Source organism: Fistularia commersonii, chromosome 34, assembly GCF_037954325.1.
Source record: "Fistularia commersonii isolate RoL2024-O1a breed Wild chromosome 34, RoL_Fcom_v1.0, whole genome shotgun sequence".
Taxonomy (NCBI): Eukaryota; Metazoa; Chordata; class Actinopteri; order Syngnathiformes; family Fistulariidae; genus Fistularia; species Fistularia commersonii.
The window spans coordinates 401,119-422,671 of record NC_141317.1 but is presented as its reverse complement, the minus strand read 5'-3'; the positions used below and the strand labels follow the sequence as shown (position 1 = coordinate 422,671).

The 21,553-nt window shown below is 41.7% G+C and overlaps 1 protein-coding gene across 2 annotated transcripts in view; it reads left to right on the top strand.

The window, feature by feature from the left end:
- Positions 1 to 20,418, top strand: part of vps13d (vacuolar protein sorting 13 homolog D) — a 106,118-nt gene extending 85,700 nt beyond the window's left edge. For both annotated transcript variants that reach the window (XM_086142117.1, XM_086142116.1), the window contains exons 58-69: positions 7,169 to 7,264; positions 7,730 to 7,879; positions 8,402 to 8,551; positions 8,646 to 8,742; positions 8,839 to 8,987; positions 10,145 to 10,279; positions 10,412 to 10,579; positions 10,744 to 10,876; positions 16,083 to 16,278; positions 16,708 to 16,839; positions 17,050 to 17,290; positions 19,681 to 20,418. In XM_086142117.1, coding sequence (XP_085998243.1) covers positions 7,169 to 7,264; positions 7,730 to 7,879; positions 8,402 to 8,551; positions 8,646 to 8,742; positions 8,839 to 8,987; positions 10,145 to 10,279; positions 10,412 to 10,579; positions 10,744 to 10,876; positions 16,083 to 16,278; positions 16,708 to 16,839; positions 17,050 to 17,290; positions 19,681 to 19,812 — 1,779 coding nt within the window. In that variant the 3' untranslated portion in view covers positions 19,813 to 20,418. The remainder of the gene's footprint in view (positions 1 to 7,168; positions 7,265 to 7,729; positions 7,880 to 8,401; positions 8,552 to 8,645; positions 8,743 to 8,838; positions 8,988 to 10,144; positions 10,280 to 10,411; positions 10,580 to 10,743; positions 10,877 to 16,082; positions 16,279 to 16,707; positions 16,840 to 17,049; positions 17,291 to 19,680) is intronic.
- Positions 20,419 to 21,553: the final 1,135 nt, after the last annotated feature.

Here is a 21,553-nt window from a genome sequence, read left to right as displayed (position 1 = left end):
TGCAACTCCTTCTGACCTTCTCTGTACTTTTCTGTTAGCATTCATACTCTTCCTAGCCATGAAGCCATACTGCTGTTCACAAATTCTGACTTCTGCTCTCAGTCTAGTTTCCACTACTCTTTCCCATAACTCCATTGTATGGCTCATCAACTTTATCCCTCTATAGTTGCCACAATTCTGCACATCCCCTTTATTCTTAAAAATAGGCACCATCACACTTTGTCTCCATTCTTCAGGCATCTTCTCACTCTCTAAGATCCTGTTGAATAATCTACTCAGAAAACCTACCGCTGCCTCTCCTAGACACTTCCAAACCTCCACAGGTATATCATCAGGGCCAACTGCTTGTCCACTCTTCATCCTCTTCAATGCCATCCTCACTTCACTTTTACTAATTTGTGCTACTTTGTGGTCTACAATAATCACCTCTTCTACCCTTGCCTCTCTTTCATTTTCCACATTCATCAGCTCTTCAAAGTACTCTTTCCATCTTCCCATCACTCTTCTAGCATCAGTCAATACCTTTCCCTCTCTGTCCTTAATCACCCGGACCTGTTGTACATCCTTTCCACTTTATCTCTCTGTCTCGCCAACCTGTATAGATCATTCTCACCCTCCTTACTATCCAACCGAGCAAGCAAGTCATCATACGCCCTTTGTTTTGCCTTTGCTACCTCTATCTTTACCTTTCGCCGCATCTCCCTGAACTCCTGTCTGTTCTCTTCAGTCATCTCAGTATCCCACTTCTTCTTTGCTAACTGCTTTCTCTGTATATACTCCTGCACTTCCTCATTCCACCACCAAATCTCCTTATATACTTTCCTTCCAGATGACACACCAAGTACTCTTCTACCTGTCTCCCTGATAACACTAGCTGTTGTTGTCCAATTATCTGGAAGCTCACCCTGACCACCCAGACCCTTTCTCAACTCCTCCCTGAAAACCATGCAACACTCCTCCCTTTTCAGCTTCCACCAACTTGTCCTCTGCTCTGCCATTGTCCTCTTCATCTTCCTTGTCACCAGAGTCATCCTACAAACCACCATCCTATGCTGTCTGGCTACACTCTCACCTACAACTACTTTGCAGTCACTGATCTCTTTCAGGTTACCTCATCTATACAAGATGTAGTCTACCTGCGTGCTCCTACCTCTGCTCTTATAAGTTACCCTATGTTCCTGTTTTTTCTGGAAAAAGGTGTTCACTACAGCCATTTCCATCCTTTTTGCAAAATCTACCACCATCTGTCCCTCAGCATTCCTATCCTGGATACCAAATCTGCCCATCACTTCTTCATCCCCTCTATTGCCTTCACCGACATGTCCATTGAAGTCTGCACCAATGACCACTCTCTCATTTCTGGGAATATTCTGCATCACTTCATCTAACTCATTCCAGAACTTCTCCTTCTCCTCAGATTCACATCCCACCTGCGGGGCATAGCCACTAACAACATTGAGCATCACAACTTCAATTTCCAATTTCAGACTCATAAGTCTATCTGACATTCTTTTCACCTCTAGGACATTCCTAACAAACTCCTCCTTCAAGATAACTCCTACTCCATTTCTCTTCTTGTCAGTACCATAATAGTACAACTTAAAGCCTGCTCCTAAGCTTCTAGCCTTACTACCTTTCCACCTGGTCTCCTGGACACACAGTATATCCACCTTCCTTCTCTGCATCATGTCGACCAACTCTCTACCTTTTCCTGTCATAGTCCCAACATTCAAAGTCCCTACTCTCAGTCCCAGGCTCTTTCCTTTCCTCCTCTCTCTCTGCTTCCGAACACGCACTCCTCCTCTTCTTCTTGTTCTTGTTCTTCGACCCACAGTAGCCCAATTTCCATTAGTACCCTGTAGGTCATCAGTACCAATGGCGGTCGTTGTTAACCCGGTCCGCGACCGATCCGGTATGGTATAGTTTTGGTTGTCTCGCATATTTGGTTTTGGCAAAAGTTTTACCAAATGCCCTTCCTGACCCAACCCTCTGCATTTATCTGGGTTTGGGACCGGCACAGGGAGACACTGCTCCGTGTCCCCCCAAGGCAGGCTTGGAGAGACACGGGCCAGTGCCGCCCTGAGGCTGCATTTGTTTGTTTTTCCACGTATGCTAAACCACATTTGAGCAAGTAGATAACGTGTGTGGTGGAACATGAAATCATTTCATCCCTGTGTGAGGATGATAGAAGATGTTAGTTTTGTATGAGAAGTGGCATTGCAGACATCGGGTGCATGGATAATTACCATGGGGGATAGCACTAGGAAAAGGAAGGGGGTAAATCTGGGGAGAGATCAGCCCTTACAAGCATCACTTGTTACCCAGATTGGGGTGTCTTTTTAAGACTACTGTCACACAACACCAGGGGTTGTGGGACAGTTGTATGTCAAATTTGATGTTGTCCCTTCACCTCAGTATCAAAATCTTCAAAATTACAACAGCTCCGCATTAATCTGCACTTTGAGTAACCACATTTTCATTTTTTTTTTTAGATTTTTTTAATTTTCCTGTTGTTCTTTTGTCAAATTACTTGTCAACTTGTATTCTCTCTCTTTGTTAAGGATTCCAGAGGTGCGTCTTTCCACAAGGCAGCAGTAGGTGTCCAATGAGGAATTTCTAGATTCCTGTGGTGTAAAGGTGGCTTTTGCTCGGAAGGAAGTTGGCGGTCTAGTGATGGATGCCGGGGATGGCTGAATGGAAAGATCAGTCCCCCTGCAAGGGGTGGTGTTAGATTATTCTTGAAGGGCGAGAGGATCGGATTGCCTTAGGCTAATTTTTTTTGTCCTTTGTATAATTCCTTTAATCTTAGGGGCTGACATAATATTTTAATGTCAATGACTGTATTCAAGTTCTTAGCATGTGTGGTCAGTATAAACAGTAGACCTTTTCCATGGGCATATATAGCTGAGTGAGAGAGATGAGAGAGGGAATTCTTAGTCCCTGTGGAATTTTCTTACCCCTCTGATAGTCACTCAGAGTTACGGCAAGGAGAAGGAGTCTTGTTTCCCTTTCCTGTAATTTCTTGTGAGTTGTGCAGTCCATCATGATCTGTCTTGTAGGTTTCATCAAAGAGGGTTTCCGTCAAAAAGATGCGGTTTTAGTCCAGTTCAATGAACTTGAAAGTCTTGACTGGTGGTTGTTCTTTTGCCATGATAAATCCACAATTCCTTGCTGCTTCAGTCCATGTAGGGATGTTCTTTTGTTGTCTATTTGGGCTGTTCTTGCAATGTTTTTCTATTTCAAGGGTTGGCAATCTTTACCACTCAAAGAGCCATTTGGTCCAGTGAAAAAAAATACCGGGAGCCACACAATCCTTTTTGAATTTATAATAGATTAACACGACATATAATGATATTTTTTTCCCTTTATGCTATGCATAAAAATAATGAATAGCATTTTTTTAAACCAATGAAGAACTGCAGAGAAAACAAAATTACATTTCTGTGTGCAACAAAACATTTTGAACTTCGAAAAAAGACGTTGGGTTGAAGGTTACTTTTAAGCATAATACTCAATGTCTATTTGAGTCCTTCATGTATTTATGAAAAAAAAAAAGCCATGCATCCATCCATCCATCCATCTTCCCCCACTTGTCAGGTCGCAGGGCAGCAGCCGGAGCAGTGAGGCCCAGACCTCCCTTTCCCCTCCACATAGTCCAGCTCCTCTGGGGTGACCCCAAGGCGTTCCCAGCCCAGCCTGGAGACATAGTCTTTCCAGCATGTCCTGGGTCTTCCCCATGGTCTCCTCCCAGATGGACATGCCCCGGGAGGCGTCCAGGAGGCATCGTGACCAGATGCCTGAACCGCCTCATCTGACTCCTCTCTATGCGGAGCAGCAGCGGCTCTACTCCGAGCTCCCCCTGGATGACCGAACTTCTCTCCCTATATCTGAAGGAGAGTCCAGCCACCTTATGGAGGAAACTCATTTTGGCCGCTTGTATCCGTGATCTCGTTCTTTCGGTCACTATCCACAAATCGTGACCATAGGTGAGGGTGGGAACGTAGATTGACCACTAAATTGAGAGCTACGTCTTTTGGCTCAGCTCCCCCTTCAGCACCACAGACCTGTACAGAGTCCGCATCGCAGGACCTCTTTCCTGACCCAGAGTGGGCATTCTACCCGCTTCCAGTTGAGCACCATTGTGTCGGTTTTGGAGGTGCTGATCCTCATTCCGGCCGCTTCACACTCAACTGCATACCCTTCCAGTGAGAGCTGGAGCTCATGGCCTGATGAAGCCAATAGAACCACGTCATCTGTATAAAGTAGAGACTTGATCCTGCGGCCACCAAACAGGATCCCCTCAACGCCCTGGCTGCAACGAAAAATTCTGTGCATTAAAGTTATGAACAGAATCAGTGACAAAGGGCAGCCATGGTGGAGTCCAAATTTCTCAGTGAAACGGTGGCATCTGATCAGACTTACAACTGGCAATACAGACTAAGCTCCGACACTGATTATTCGGGGACTGAACAGCCCGTATGATGTGGTTTGGTACCCCATACTCCCTAAGCACCTCTCACAGGATTGCCAACTTGACAATGGAAGTACAGAACATGGCTCATTCGTACTCAATGTCCCCTGCCTTCCTCAGGACGTGGTTGTAGTTCTGCCGGAGCAGGGAGTTGAAATTCCCTCCGACCGGTGACTTCGCTAGACATTCCCAGCAGACCCTCACATAACGTTTGGGTATAGCCACAAACAACAGTCAGAAGCTGTCCCCCCACCTGAAGGTTTGAGGGAGGCTACCCTCTCGTCCACTGGGTTGAACCTAAACGGGCAGGCGCCGACCCCCATTGGTTCAGGCCCAGCCACCAGGTGTACGGCATTGAACCCCGCCCCCGGGCCTGACTCCAACATCAGCCACAACCACACTTTGTCAGGTCCCTCACCTGGGACCTGTTTTCCTTGGGTGACCCATCCAGGGGCACAAAGCCCCCGACAACATTTCTCCCAGAATCACTGAGATGCACAAACCCCTCCACCGCAGTAAGTTGGCAGCTCATGGTATCCCTCACCGCCGGGGCAAACCAAAAGTGCTGTCCTCTCTGTGTGCTGTCATCATTTTACAGGGACATGCCATCAGCAGTTAACCTGAATAATAAAAGGTCTATTTCACTGAATAATGAAAAAAATATGAATATATGCAAAATAATAGGCAATTAAAATATTTATCATACCATAGTGTATCATATCATAGTGTATAAAATCAAGCACCTAGACATGCAGACTGTTTTTACAAACATTTGTGAGAGAATGGGTCACTCTCAGAAGCTCAGTGAATTTCCACGTGGAACTGAGATAGGAAGAAACAAATCCATTTGTGAAATTTCCTCGTTCCCAAATATTCCACCGTCAACTGTCGGCTGTATAATAAGAGCACGGAAGTATTTGGGAACGACAGCAACTCAGCCACAAAGTGGTAGGTCATGTAAAACTTGATGGAGCATGGTCAGTTTATGCTGAGTCACATAGTGCAAAGAGGTTGCCAACTTTCTGCAGTCAATCGCTACAGACCTTCAGACTTCATGTGGCCTTCAGATTAGCTCAAGAACAGTGCGCAGAGATCTACATAGGATGGGTTTCCATGGCTTAGCAGCTGCATCCAAGCCGCACATCAGCAAGTCCAATGCAGAGCATTGGATGCAGTGTTGTGAAGCACAGCATCACTGGACTCTAGGGCAGTGGAGACGCGATCTCTGGAGTGATGAATTGCGCTTCTCCATCTGGCAATCTGATGGATGAGTCCGGGTTTGGCAGTTGCCCGGAGAACAGTACTTGGCTTGGATGCAGCTAGTTTTGGTGCCACTATGAGACTCGCCATGGCAAAAAAATAGAACAAAATGCACACAGAACTGAGGCATAGTGTTGTTGAAATTGCACTTACTTTTGTTAAAGAACCTCTGGTTGTTCGTCATGTATTTAAGTAACAGTTCATTACATATAGACCTTTTTATATTTACCGAGTTTCTTTTCCAAAATGTTCCTTTGTTTTAGTGTATTTAGTGTTACCTCTAAGTAATTATGCTATGATTTTACTGGTCTGGCCCCCGGGACATCAAATTAGGCCATATGGGGCCCTCAGACTAAAATGAGTTTGACACCCCTGGTTTAGAGGAATGTTCAGAATTCTGTGATTTCCTACTGGCTGTGAATGTGTTTCGAAATGAGAGGTAGCAAAGGGGTGGGGTGGGAGGAGAGAGAGCACGGAGATGGGGAAGATTAAGAGGAGCTGCTGCTGCTTAATTGTTATAATTATTCTAATAAAGATAAGGTTTGTTAACCAGCAAATCATCATCGTTGGGCACGTCCACTTGGACATTTCACTATAACTTGGCTTTCAAGGTGAAGTGTCAGTTCTTCTTCTTTGATATTATGAAAAAAAATTTCCACAAAAATACGACTTATAGTCCTGTGCGATTTCTATGTTTTTTTTTCTTCTTCAATATGCATTTTTGGCGGGTGCAACTTATACTCCAGAGTGTCTTATAGTCTGGAAATATAGTAAATAATTTGGGCTGTAGGTCACTCAAAACAAAATATTTTGGGTTAGAGTGTCTGTTCTGTTGTTTTTTTTTTTTACCTTTTTTGATGTGCTTGTATTGTCACCTTGAATTCTTCCCAGATATCCAAGAAAAGTAGAGATCAATTCCATAGTTTACCAATTTGGTAAGACACATGGAAAATTGGCGGAAAGCAAACTGCTCCAATCAAGTACCAATAGAAACCTTTAAAATTGAAATAGAACCCACCTGAAAATGTAATCCCAACCTCATTCCAATGTGACTAGTTAGAAGTTACCATGCAAAAGGTAAGAATATATTGAAAGTGTCTAAAATGAATTACAAAAATGAACCTGCAAATTGACAAAAAAAAGCTGACATTTTGTTAAAATTTAGTTAAATATATAACAAAAATAATTAAAAAGTCTGATTTTGCATAGAATAAGTTAAAGGTTCTGCAAGGGACATACTATTGGGAATAGATCAAGATAAAATGAGATAAATATAAACTATATATAGATCCTATTAGTCATAAGAGTTGAAAGAGAGTAATTGCTTTATTCATTCTATACCATCTAACCCAGCAGAATCTATTCTTTAAAAAAAAAAATACTTGCATTAACACTAATGGTGAATTTCTATATTTTCGGGTACCTCTCTCTTTTTAGGTCAGTGACTTCAATCAGAGGAGGATGGTTCAAAGCATCACCAGCCACAAGAGCAAAGACAGCATGAAGAGAAAAGAACCCGAGCAGGAGCTCGAGGTACATCTTCCATGATTTCATAACAACCTAGGACAGACAAATACAATAGAAAGATATTTAAAATAACTTCCACTACATTTCACTGTACGTCTACAGCCCCTAACCTATTTAAAGACTTGGATTGGGAATATAGAAAATGTTTTCCTTTTCTCCAACACCAGGTGAAATGTTGGGGAAGACAAATCAGTACTTAAGTTGAAAGCTTGTAGTTTTTTAAAAAATCTAGTAATAATGGTGTAAAATTAGACTATAGGAATTATTATTACCATTAGACTAGAGGTAATTCAGCTCCGTACTCACATCATTGTGACCATGCAATCAGTATCTGGCATGGGCCGGAAGTACTTTAACGATAGCTGCCTTATGTAGGACCTCCTGAGTTTGGATGCTTTTCAGCAGGTAAAGATTCTGTCCAAAGTAACGAGTACTGGATAAAATGAGCTCCTGTGTCGTCATCCATTTTAGGTGCAGCTGAACTTAGAGGAAGGTGTGGGCGTGTCTCTGATGAACAAGGCTCCTGAGGAGCTTGTGTTCATCACACTGTCTGGTATTGATGTCCACTTCACCCGGACAGCAGCCAGTGAAGTGCTGGAACTCAGCATCCAGAACATCCAGGTGAGGTCATAACTTGAAACATTCAAGCAATGATAAATTGTTCCAAAAAGGCAATTGAACTCAGACAAAAATAGGCTGTTACTGAAATGTCAGCTCATCATTGGCCAATTCTATTTTCACTACTTACAGATTATCACTCGTGCATAGTCGGGTAATATTACCCAATTATGCAGTATAATTATCCATTATATTAGCCTACATTGGTAGATTACATTGGTAGCCTACATTGGTACATTGGCTTCTATCCCAAAGCTTTAATGTGAGATGAAGTGAATAATCATCCAAGCTGAAACTCCCATCATGAAATGGACCTCAAAGAAAGAATCTAAATTGATGGAATTTAGACTATGCTGTCTATGTTCATTTTTAAAAATTGCGTATTTCCCACATATAGCTATTTTGAATTTACAAATATGTCAACTCTTTCATGATTGAGGCCTGAACTTGATTGTGAAGTTTTTGGGAATTCCTCTTTAATGGGGTTTGTTGTTGAAATGTTTGGTATGGCATGGTGGTCCTCAGGTTGACAACGAGTTGCTTGGAACCACCCACCCTGTGATGCTGTGTGTTACACCGAGCTCCAGTGACAGCAGCATGAGCGACAGCGGTCCAGCACTGCAAGTCAACTCTGTCAAAATTCCCAGCAGTCTCATGCTTACAGAGCTCTTTAAGGTGGTTATAATCGCTCTGTTTTGCAATGAACAAAACGCATGTATTCATGTTGAGAACTAATTTAAATATTGATGTAACTATGTTAATTCCACAGCACCTCATGGTAACAGCCCAACGCTTTACAGTCATCATTGAGGAGAAGCTTCTGCTCAAGCTGCTCAGCTTCTTTGGTTATGGTCAAGCAGAAGCTGGTGGGTGAATTGTGCAACATTATTAAAAATAATGAGTTCAAACACATGCACAGGTAATGTAAACTTAATTCACAATCCGGAATGCATTGTATTCAGAGCTGGAAAAGCTGAATGAAAACCTCCATGAGAGGCCCAATGAGGATGGAGGCCCCCCCAAACGTTACTACTTTGAGAACTTGAAGATTAGCCTGCCTCAAGTCAAGCTGAGTGTCTTCACCTCACATAAACTGCCTGCTGATCTGAAGGTAACCTGGCCTTTATTTGAATAACATGTGCGTTCTATCGATGTATTGAAGGTAGTCTGGAGGCACAATAACGTGTTTTTTTCTGTTTGTAAAATGTTTTTTCTAAACCGCTGCACATCCCATGTGTCTAATGATCATGATTTTTCCCTCACATTTTGATACCACTGATGATTTACAGCAAGCATAGTGCAGTGAATATAACAGAGGCCATGTGTGTGATATAACTGTACAGATGGTGTCATTTTGGTCACCCCCCCAGTGGCATAATTGACTTGAGCTTAAATAAATACGTATGGGGGAAAGCTGCTGCATTCTGCATTTTATTTAATAATCTCTAGAAGAGAACTGTGTTTGCTATTTTAAATTTTGCTCAACCCTACAGTTATTTTCCACTACATTGAAAGAAAAAATATAAATATTTCTATTAAATTATGTTATGCAGCTTCCAGATTTTTATTTTATGATTAAAGGGTGGCCAAGCTGTAAAGGTGGAAAATGGATGAAAACCAAGACCAATGAATAATATATTTCAGACTGAATTCAACTTTTTTCTTCTGAAAAACATAGCAAAAGAACTTGTTCATGAGTGTATTACACACACCATGCAGCCATCGTGAGGGGCCCACAAGAGGAACTCTGCCCATCCCCGGGAGTTTTTGCAGTCAACTTAGCTTCTGTCAACAGCTTCAGTGGCTGTGGTTTCCTTGTGGTTTTTGCTAAGCTCTTTCATGCCTCTTGATTGTTACATTTTTCAGCCCCCATTTGTAAGTTTGACCAGGTGATTTTTTTTTTTTTCTACATATTCATTTGATATTCTGCTTCTTTCTTTTCATATTCATGGTTTCATTTAATAATATGGCACACACAATACCGGTACATTTGAAAAACTAAATTAGGAAGGGCTTTTGGTCATCTCTTTAGGGTTGATAGGAGAGGGAGGAAAATTCATGGTTACGGAGATTTCTCAGTATTAATACCTTCCTTTTCTTGATACATATATATTCAGACAAAATTAAGAGGGTTTGTGGATCACAATGAGAAAAGAGAGCTGTAATTTTAAAAATAGTGTATTCTAAGTGTGTTTCTCCACCATGTAGTGGCACTGTTATTTTCATATCCACAATCTGCTGTAAAATAAACTTTCTTTGTCTTTGTAGGCTCTGAAAGGTACTCTTGGATTTCCACTGGTCCGCTTCGAAGATGCTGTGGTCAACATGTATCCTTTCACCCGAGTGCACCCTTATGAGACCCAGGAGATCATCATCAATGATATTCTCAAGCACTTCAGAGAGGCAAGAGTCGAGCTTATCACTGTTTTATTTCTCTTTGCATTGTTTTATACTGGAGGCTGAGTTTGACATTAGTTGGACTCCTGTTTCACATTAAGCAGTGGACCATGAGGTTGATGTTCTTTTTTTATTCAGGAACTGATGAGCCAGGCAGCTCAGATTCTGGGTTCTGTGGACTTCTTAGGGAATCCAATGGGCCTTCTCAATGATGTCACCGAGGGCGTGTCTGAGCTCATCAAGTATGGCAATGTTGGTGGCCTCATACGCAATGTGACACATGGTGTCTCCAACTCTGCTGCTAAGGTATAATCAGACAAGTTTTTATGTGTATTCTGTACCCTATGATTTCAGTTTTACTTTTTAGCTAAAATGTATTATTTTTCTCATTTATATTGTTCAGATAACCCTCTACATATCCCACTAATATTTAAGCAGTTAATGGAGTATCTAACCTGGTTATGTTACAGTTTGCAGGGACTCTCTCAGACGGCCTTGGAAAGACCATGGACAATCGCCACCAGAGTGAGAGAGAGTATATCCGATACCATGGAGCAACCAGTGGAGAGCACTTGGTTGCAGGCATCCATGGACTTGCTCATGGTACAACACACAAGTTTTTCTGTCATTTGTTAATCAGGCAAATGAGTGTCTTTATCTTGTCTTATTAGATATTTCAACACTTAAGCTGTCCAGAGCTGACATGAATTTCAAATACAATATGATGAAACATCCCCTTTCTATCCCTTCCTATTTGATGGTTTATTTATGTAAACTTGTAGGTCAACAACAAACTTCTGAAATCAACAAGACATTCCCTGATATTTTTTGGCATCTCAGGTGTGGTCCTTCAGTGGATCAATACATATCTGTCAAAGATCTCACAGTGTTTTGTTTAATTATATCCAGGGTTAAATTGTGGTTCTTTGCATGCTACCTCTGGGCTACAGTATGTGTTCCTTTCAAAGCAACTGTTATTGCTATGCAGATGAAATTTGCTGTCTTGCTGCTCTCATGACCCTGTTATCAGCAAATTTCCCACTTCTGAACGAAAGAAATATTTATCACTGGACCTATGAGGCCATGTCATCTTTACAAGCATTTCATGCTGTCTTTGGACGGTGTTATTCTGTGCAATGACAGACTTAGGAATCTCCACATGTTCTTCAACAAGCTGCTTCCTTCCAACTTTCATATGAAAGTTGTTGCCAGAGTCACATTATTCATCTTAGAAATTTTGCTAACATCACATTCCTGTTATTTTTTAAAATATGAGATTATTCAAAACAAAGATTGCTCAGACCAACAGAAATAATACAGACTGGTATCTCTGCCAACGAGGTACACGGCGTGCCGCTTCCTCTTCTGCATGGCTGTCGTCAGTCTCAGCATCAATTCCAGCTTGAATTATTCGGGGCTTCCTCAATTCCAACAGGATGGTCTCCTGTGAGACATTGGTACGCTGTGCTGTAGGGGTAACAGAGAAGTTCATGGTGGAGGTGGGACTCCATCAGGGATCAGCTCTGAGCCCCTTCTTGTTCGCAATGGTGATGGATAGGCTGACAGATGAGGTTAGACAGGAATCCCCATGGACCATGATGTTTGCGGATGACATTGTGATCTGTAGTGAGAGCAGACAACAGGTAGAGGAAAATCTAGAGAGGTGGAGGTATGCTCTGTAAAGGAGAGGAATGAAAGTTAGTCGCAGCAAAACAGAATATATGTATGTGAATGAGAGGAACTCAGGTGCAACGGTGAGGCTACAGGGAGTGGAGATCAAGAAGCTGGAGGATTTCAGGTACTTAGGGTCAACAGTCCAGAGCAACGGAGAGTGTGGAAAAGAGGTGAAGAGACGGGTCCAAGCAGGTTGGAATGGATGGAGAAAAGTGTCAGGGGTACTATGTGATAGAAGACTTTCAGCCAGAATAAAAGGAAAGGTGTACAAGACAGTGGTGAGACCAGCGATGATGAATGAACTAGAAACTGTTACAAAGACCAAAAGACAGCAGGCAGAACTAGAGGTTGCAGAGATGAAGATGTTGAGTTTCTCTTTGGGAGTGACCAGGATGGATAGGATCAGGAATGAGTCTATCAGAGGAACAGCACATGTTAGATGTTTTGGAGAGAAGGTCAGAGAAGCCAGACTGAGATGGTTCGGTCATGTACAGAGGAGGGATAGAGAATATATTGGTAGACGGATGCTAGAATTGGAGCTGTCAGGCAAGAGGTCTCGAGGAAGTCCAAAGAGAAGGTTTATGGACGTAGTGAGTCATGGTCCATGGAGATTCCTGTCTAACCTCATCTGGCAGCCTGTCCATCACCACTGCAAGCAAGAAGAGGTTCAGAGCTTATCCCCGATGGAGTCCCACCTCCACCTTAAACTTCTCTGTTACCCCTACAGCACACAGCACCACTGTCTCACAGCTAGCATACATGTCCTGCACTAATCTAACATACTTTTCTGCCACTCCAGATTTCTTCATACGATACCAGAGCTCCTCTCTTGGCAGCCTGTCATATGCTTTTCCTAGGTTTACAAAAATACACTGCAGCTCCCTCTGGCCTTCTCTGTACTTCTCTATTAGCATTCTCAAAGCAAATACTGCATCTGTAGTACTCTGTCTAGGCATGAAGCCATACTGCTGTTCACAAATGCTGATTTCTGCTCTCAGTCTTGTTTCCACTACTCTTTCCCATAACTTCTTATATGGCTCATCATCTTTATCCCTCTATAGTTGCCACAATTCTGCACAACCCCTTTATCCTTAAAAATAGGCACCATCACACTTTGTCTCCATTCTTCAGGCATCTTCTCACTCTCTAAGATCCTGTTGAATAATCTACTCAGAAAATCTACCGCTGCCTCTCCTAGACACTTCCACACCTCAACAGGTATACCATCAGGGCCAACTGCTTTTCCACTCTTCATCCTCTTCAATGCCTTCTTCACTTCACTTTTACTAATTTGTGCTACTTTGTGGTCTACAATAATCACCTCTTCTACCCTTGCCTCTCTTTCATTTTCCAGATTCATCAGCTCTTCAAAGTACTCTTTCCATCTTCCCATCACTCTTCTAGCATCAGTCAATACATTTCCCTCTCTGTCCTTTATCACCCGGACCTGTTGTACATCCTTTCCATCTTTATCTCTCTGTTTCGCCAACCTGTATAGATCATTCTCACCCTCCTTACTATCCAACCGAGCATACATGTCATCGTACGCCCTTTGTTTTGCCTTTTCTACCTCTATCTTTACCTTTCGCCACATCTCCCTGAACTCCTGTCTGTTCTTTTCCGTCCTCTCAGTATCCCACGTCCTTGTTAATCGCTTTCTCTGTATATACTCCTGCACTTCCTCATTCCACCACCAAGTCTCCTTATCTACTAACCTTCCAGATGACATACCAAGTACTCTTCTACCTGTCTCCCTGATAACACTAGCTGTAGTTGTCCAATCATCTGGAAGCTCACCCTGACCACCCAGACCCTTTCTCAACTCCTCCCTGAAAACCATGCAACACTCCTCCCTTTTCAGCTTCCACCAACTTGTCCTCTGCTCTGCTTTTGTCCTCTTCATCTTCCTTGTCACCAGAGTCATCCTACAAACCACCATCCTATGCTGTCTGGCTCCACTCTCACCTACAACTGCTTTGCAGTCACTGATCTCTTTCAGGTTACCTCATCTATACAAGATGTAGTCTATCTGCGTTCTCCTACCTCTGCTCATATAAGTTACCCTATGTTCCTGTTTTTTCTGGAAAAAGGTGTTCACTATAGCCATTTCCATCCTTTTTGCAAAATCTACCACCATCTGTCCCTCTGCATTCCTATTCTGGATACCAAATCTGTCCATCACTTCTTCATCCCCTCTATTGCCTTCACGAACATGTCCATTGAAGTCTGCACCAATTATCACTCTCTCATTTCTGGGAATATTCTGCATCACTTCATCTAACTCACTCCAGAACTTCTCCTTCTCTTCAGATTCACTTCCTACCTGCGGGGCATAGCCACTAACAACATTGAGCATCACACCTTCAATTTCCAATTTCAGACTCATAAGTCTATCTGATATTCTTTGCACCTCTAGGACATTCCTAACAAACTCCTCCGTCAAGATAACTCCTACTCCATTTCTCTTCTTGTCAATACCATAATAGTACAACTTAAAGCCTGCTCCTAAGCTTCTAGCCTTACTACCTTTCCACTTGGTCTCCTGGACACACAGTATATCCACCTTCCTTCTCTGCATCATGTCGACCAACTCTCTACCTTTTCCTGTCATAGTCCCTATATTCAAAGTCCCTACTCTCAGTCCCAGGCTCTTTCCTTTCTTCCTCTCTCTCTGCTTCCGAACACCCACTCCTCCTCTTCTTCTTGTTCTTGTTCTTCAACCCACAGTAGCCCAATTTCCATTAGTACCCTGTAGGTCTGCATTCTGATGTTCTCTTTAATGTTAAAAAAACTAGTTCTCTAAGAATACACAAATCTTCATAACTCTTGTACGGCAGTAACTGTCATCCAAAGACAGTCACTTTTTTTCAGCTTCCATCACTTCAACCTCTTCTCTCCCATTGTCCTCTTCGTCTTCCTTGCCACAAGAATCACCCTACACATGACCATCCAATCCTGTCTGGCTACATGTTTACCTACCACTAATTTGCAGCCCATGATCTCCCTCAGATGACATTGTCTTTACAATATGTAGCGCACCTTTGTGCTCCAAACTCTGCTTTTGTAAGCTTCCCTATGTGTTAGCATTCACTACAGTCGTACCCAACCTTTTTGCGAAGTTTACCATCATCTATCCCTACGTTACATTACATTACATCACAGTCATTTGGCAGACGCTTTTATCCAAAACTACCTATAAGAAGTGCAATGCAGTCACCAAGGATCCGAATTACAAGTAGTCGGAAGTCACCACTCAACCAAATAGCCATCTCAGAACCATATACATGCATACATACTGTACATTCATGTCATCATTTATTTATTTATTTATTTATTTATTGTGCTCCTATCCAGTTTACAGAACCTGCCCTTCAATTCTTCATCACCTATGTTGTGTGCACTAACTTCTCTACTGAAGTCTGCACTAATCCCCCCCCCTCCCCCCGGGGAATATTCTGGATGACTTTGTCTAACTAACCCCAAAATGTATCCTTCTGTTCTAACCCACATCCTACCTGTGGGACATAGCAACTGAGCATTGAACATCGCAACTTAAATTTTACCCTCAGATTCATCTGATACTCTTTTTGCTTCCAAAAGATTCCTGACGAAGTCCTGTCAACATAATTCCTACTCCATTTCTCTGATAATAAAAGAGTTTACATTTCCCTCTTAACCTTCTAGTTTTAAAAACTTTACACCCAGTCTCTTGGACGTACGGTTTATCCACTTTTCCCCTCTGCATCATGTCAATTAGCACTTAGCCTTAGTCCCTACTCAGTCTGTGTCTTGCATGACCTTTTCTCTGCCTCTGGACATCCTTCCTCCTCCTCATCTTTGAGCCACTCTAGCCCAATTTCTACCGGTACCCTGTAGGTTATCAGCACCAATTTCTTTGTTGTTGGTCCATGTTTGGTATGAAATTCATAGATTTGGTTCGCATTTTAGTATGACTTAAGCTCTACTTTGGATACCCTTGCTGGCACAACTGCATTTGTTCCATGCCTGGGACTTCCAAAAGGAAATTCTGCCCCCCTGAGGCTGCATTTATGTCACCTCTTGAGGTACAATTTGGTGATGCAAGATTTGTCCCACAGGAATAGCTCAAAACCTATTTTTTTTCCCACATCTTAAGGTATAATTGGAGGTATGACAAGCATCATCACCTCTACGGTGGAGGGGGTGAAGACTGAGGGCGGAGTCAGTGGATTCTTCTCTGGCCTTGGAAAAGGTCTTGTTGGCACAGTGACCAAACCGGTAGCTGGTGCCTTGGACTTTGCCTCAGAAACTGCACAGACAGTCCGAGACATGGCAAGTCTCAGTAACCACAGGTTGGTGTAATCTATTACCTGCATTATATGGGGTGTTGAAACAATATTATTCTGAGATATTCTATATTATCCACTAGCATCTGGATCGACAACAGATTTTCTCTTGACTTTGTAAATATAAATTTCCCAACTTGGACCATTAGACCATTAAAAATATAGATGAAGAATATCATTGAAAGTTTAAATGATTTGACAAACCTACAGTGTGTAAAGGGCATCAATCCCCTCTGACCACGTAGACATCCAGAAGTATCATTGATCTGTGGATAATTGAGCCACTTTTAAGATTAGGTTAAAAAGTATAAAAATACAAGACATAAATGAATAGTACTTGATTGAATGTGTTATATTTTATGATGTTTAAGACCTTGAAAGATAGAGTGAAGTAACTGTGAATAAAGTTTTTCTATGAATTTGTATGTTTTCTAGGCTCAATGTGCAGCGTGTCAGGAAACCCCGCTGCTGCAAAGGACCTCAGGGTCTCCTGCCTCGATACTCAGCTACACAAGCAGATGGCCAGGAGCAGCTATTCCGACTCACTGACAACATCCACTCTGAGTTGTTAGTCTCTCTATTTCTATTATTTATGCTTATGATTGACACTCAACAGGTGCATCATTTTGTATGTGTGTGTGTGTGTGTGTGTGTGTGTGTGTGTGTGTGTGTGTGTGTGTGTGTGTGTGTGTGTGTGTGTGTGTGTGTGTGTGTGTGTGTGTGTGTGTGTGTGTGTGTGTGTGTGTGTGCATGCATATGTGTCCCCTAAAAAAACAGTTTCATCGCCGTGGAGCCCATTGACAGCTACTGTGTGCTCATCTCCTCACAAGTGGTCTATTTCCTGAAGCCAGCTGACTATGTGGACCGCGAAGCTATTTTCCTTGAGGTCAAGTATGATGATCTCTACCACTGTCTGGTCTCTAAGGATCATGGGGAAGTGTATGTCCAGCTAACAAAAAAGGCTGAAAGCACAGGCAGTGGTGTGGCCATACCTGGTCCCTCACAGCAAAAACCCATGGTAAGAGCTTGAAAACTGATACTTATTAATGATACTACAGCTTCTTTTACCATTTAATTCAGTAGTCTCTCATACATTAGAGGTCTTGCATCTAAGATAGAGGTCTGTGACCCCAAAGGGGTCCACAAAGGTAATGTAATTCTTAGTTGGCTATAAAATTTTGTACATTTTTTTATTTTTCTTAAATTTCTCCCAATTTTTTTCCACAAATTGAAATGTTTTTATATATGTATTATTGGCATGAATCCAACATATTGTAGCAGAACATCTTTCAGTCAGAAATGTACACATTCACAAACCCACAGGATATCCCTCAAGGTGGGCAGTGGTTCAATCAAAGCACCAGATTAGCTTTAAATGACAACAAATAGCCATAACTCTCTCAGGGTTGAAATGTTAAAGAAAACAAAACTTTGCTCAGGAGAACTATGAACCTTCGGGAATAGACTTGAGACCACTTTGATTTGCTTGTGAAAATAGTCAGGCATACAAGGTGATGTATAGTGAACATTTTTTTTCCAACACAAAGTAAAAATTCCCATTTTATAATTTACAAATGCTGTTGTGTTCTCAGTTTTTTGAATGTTCATTATCATCAGTCAATGATGGTCTTTCCGCTGTCAACCATCTCTTTGTGATTGTCTTTATCAGCAGTACACTTAGTAAATATTTATCTTTCTTCTTCCAGTTCTGTGGCATGTATCCAAACTCTGAACTCTTTCTTATTTAATTTGATTTCACAACCAAAAGTCAAGGCAGTATGATTTTGTTTAATTTGTATAATTAGGGTCTGAAATAAGTACATCAATCCTTGAGGTCAAATCATATTCAAATAAGTTTGTATAATCTGTAGTTATTGATATAACTAAATATTTCAATGGTTACGTTTCCCATATCTAATTATATTTGTCAATAATATCTGATGGGTTGTTATTATATGGGAGTATTTGAGTTTTATTCATATTTATCTTGTAGTCTGAAAGATATAGTTCAAATAATTGTGCAGAATAGGTAAGGGGTCTGCTGGTTGCTCTAGATCGAGGTGGGTGAACCTTTTGGCTGGCACATGCGCATCACACATGAATACAAAATAACTTTGAAAAAAATATATTGATATGATTCATAGGTTGAGGTCTTATGGTGATAACCCTGGGATGTGCTAAAGGTGTACCCAGTTGCAGAGGATAGCCTTTCATCTCTAAAGGCCGACAGGTGTTAACTGTCAGCAAAGACAGATGTTAGCTGTCTATCGATCTATTCTATTCTATTCTCACCAAAAGAGAATTCTTTATTTTTCCCTCTCTGTACATTTCAATTTGGGGGGGCAAAGGGGGAATGTAAAAGATACTATTTGCAGTTGTGATATTTATCTTTCTTGGACTTTGATAAATTACTATCCTGATGGAATGAAATACATTTCAAGAGACTTCACAGCATTTCTGTAATTAGGTTGTGTATTCTGAAGGTTTGTAGTTTCTACCTGACCGTCTTTTCCCAGGTTCCTGCTTCTTGCCTTTCCTCTTCTTTCTCTGCTTACTCACACACCTTCCTCCTGTCTTTCAACCTATAGTAACCCAATTTTGACTGGTGCCTTGTAGGTCACTAACACCGAGAGTAGTCATGATTAACCAATCAGGTATATGAGATGAGAGAGATGAGATGAGAACAACTTTATTAATCCCGAAGGAAATTGTTGTGCCAGAGTTTCACATAAAAAACATAACAGTAAGAGATAATAGTATAAAGGAGAAAGAATAAGAAATACAATGAAATTTGAATTGTCTTAACTGTTAGCATTAACTACAAAGATTGAAGATTCCCTGCGGCTGAGGGAAGAGGAATTAAAAAGTCTGATAGCCTCAGGTAGGAAAGACCTCCTGTGGCGTTCAGTGGAGCTCTTTGGTGGTATCAGTCTACGACTGAAAGAGCTCCGACAGGACATCAATGTGGCATGCAGGGGGTGATGGATGTTGTCCATGATGCTGTGGAGCTTCCTCATCATCCTCCTCTCTGAAACCTGCACAACAGACTCCAGCTCTACTCCCAGGACAGACCCAGCTCTCCTGATGAGCTTGTTGAGTCTGTTGGTGTCAGCTGTCTTGAGCCTGCTGCCCCAGCACACAACAGCGTAGAAGATGGAAGATAGAAGTCGAATCAACATGTTTATTTATATATTTAGTTTGGCATAAACTTACATACTGGATTTCTTTCCTGACAACCCTCTAAATTTATCTAGACTTGGTACCGATTCAAGGAGAACACTGCCTCGAGGCTGCAGTATTGTACATGAATGAATAACATAAATACATTGCGCTGTAGTTGGTGCTCTTGAAGTAGAGATGACTCCAAATAATGCATAGTATCATCATGTGTTTCCATGTGCACTGCAGGTTCATGTTAAGAGTGAGTCTCTGGCCATCAAAATCTCGCAGGAGATCAACTACGCAAAGAGCCTCTACTACGAACAACAGCTAATGCTGCCTGCAAGTGAGACCGAGGATTGGTTGTTGCTTGAGTCTTAACCGCAGGACTTCTCATGGCCACAAGTGCTTTCTGAAAGATTCACAACTTCCCTGAAATGTTAAGCAGATTTTTTTCAGGCCTCTGTTTTATTTTTAACATTTTTGACATTAAAGCAGTAAAGGGAGTAGTCAACCGGCTGTGAACTCAGTTATGTCAAATAAACTAGTATGTGAGGCACATTATGCAACACTGTTGAAGTATCACACCCTTATACACAAACTGTGGAGTTCTATATATTTGTGAATAGACAGAGATGTAAATACAGCAATGACGAACATCGTGATCCAGTGTACATACTGTATGAATTATGCCTTTACAACTCTATTTTGTATATCAGTGTGTTTTACTTGTCTCAAATTGCACAGTGAAGGATGGGATGATACCACTAACATACACCCCCCCCACACACAAACACACATTAGATTGCACTCTTATACATACTATAGCTCCATGCCTCTGTCTCTCCTCCTTTTATAAACACACACCTGCAAAGCTGCTTTGTGTCTGCTATAATTTTATAAACACACTTCTTTTTACCTTCATTGTTCCAGTAAACCCAAGAAAAGTGATTAAAAATCAATAAACAATATTTATATTGGAACATTTTCGGCCAGGTATTTTGTCATTTTTTTATTGTTGTCAATCAAGTCTTTTTTGGCAAGTCACCAATCAAGAACAGTCACTTGATACTTTGAAAATCCAAATGTGATTTGAATTCTTCTTTTACTTTTAGGGGCCACCACAGCGAATGAAACTCCCTCTAAACGTATTCTATGTATCCTTTTCTCTCACACCACTAACTTCATGTCGTATTGCGCATCATTCATGTACTCTTTGGTCTTCCTCTAGACCTCCTGCTAGGTCGTTCAAACCTCAGCATCCTTGTACCAATATATTCTCTATCCCTCCTCTGTACATGACTAAACATCTCAGTCTAGCTTCTCTGACCTCATCCCTCCCTTGTCCCTCTGATAGACTCATTTTTGATCCTATCCATCCTCGTCAACCCCAAGAGAACCTCAAAACCTTCATCTCTGCCACCTCTGGTGCTGCTTTCTATCTTTTCTTCAATGTTAGTGGTGAGACCAGTGATGCTGTATGATTTGGAGACTGTCTTATACCCCTGTACTTTCATTACAGCTGAGACCCTTTAGTTACATATTACCCCGACACTTTTCTCCACCTGTTCTGACCTGCTTGAGCCCGCCTCTCTTCCCCACTCTCGATTGCTCCACCTGCTCTCACTACAGATCACCGTGTCATCTGCAAACAATATGTCTTTTCTAACCTTATCTATCAGCCTGTCCATCAGTGCAAACAAGATGTAGTCTCCCCTACCTTGAATTTCACTACAGCAGGCCATACCAATGTCTCACGTCTTACATACATTTCCTGCACCTGTCTCTGTCACTCCAGACTTTGTCATACAATACTGTAGTTCATCTCAGCATCCTGTTGCATCCCTTTTCTAGTTCTACAACAACACAATGCAGCCCCCAATGACTTCTCTGTACTTCACTACCAGCATTCTTATAGCAAATACAGCATCTGCAGTACTCTTTCTAGACATGAAATCATACTGCTGCTCACAAATGCTGACTTTTGCTCAAGTCAAGTTTCCACTACTCTTTCCTATAGCTCCATCGTATGCCTTATCAACATTATCAATCTATAGTTGGCACAATTCTCTACATCTCCCTTATTCTTAAAAATGGGCACCATCACGCTTTGTCTCCATTC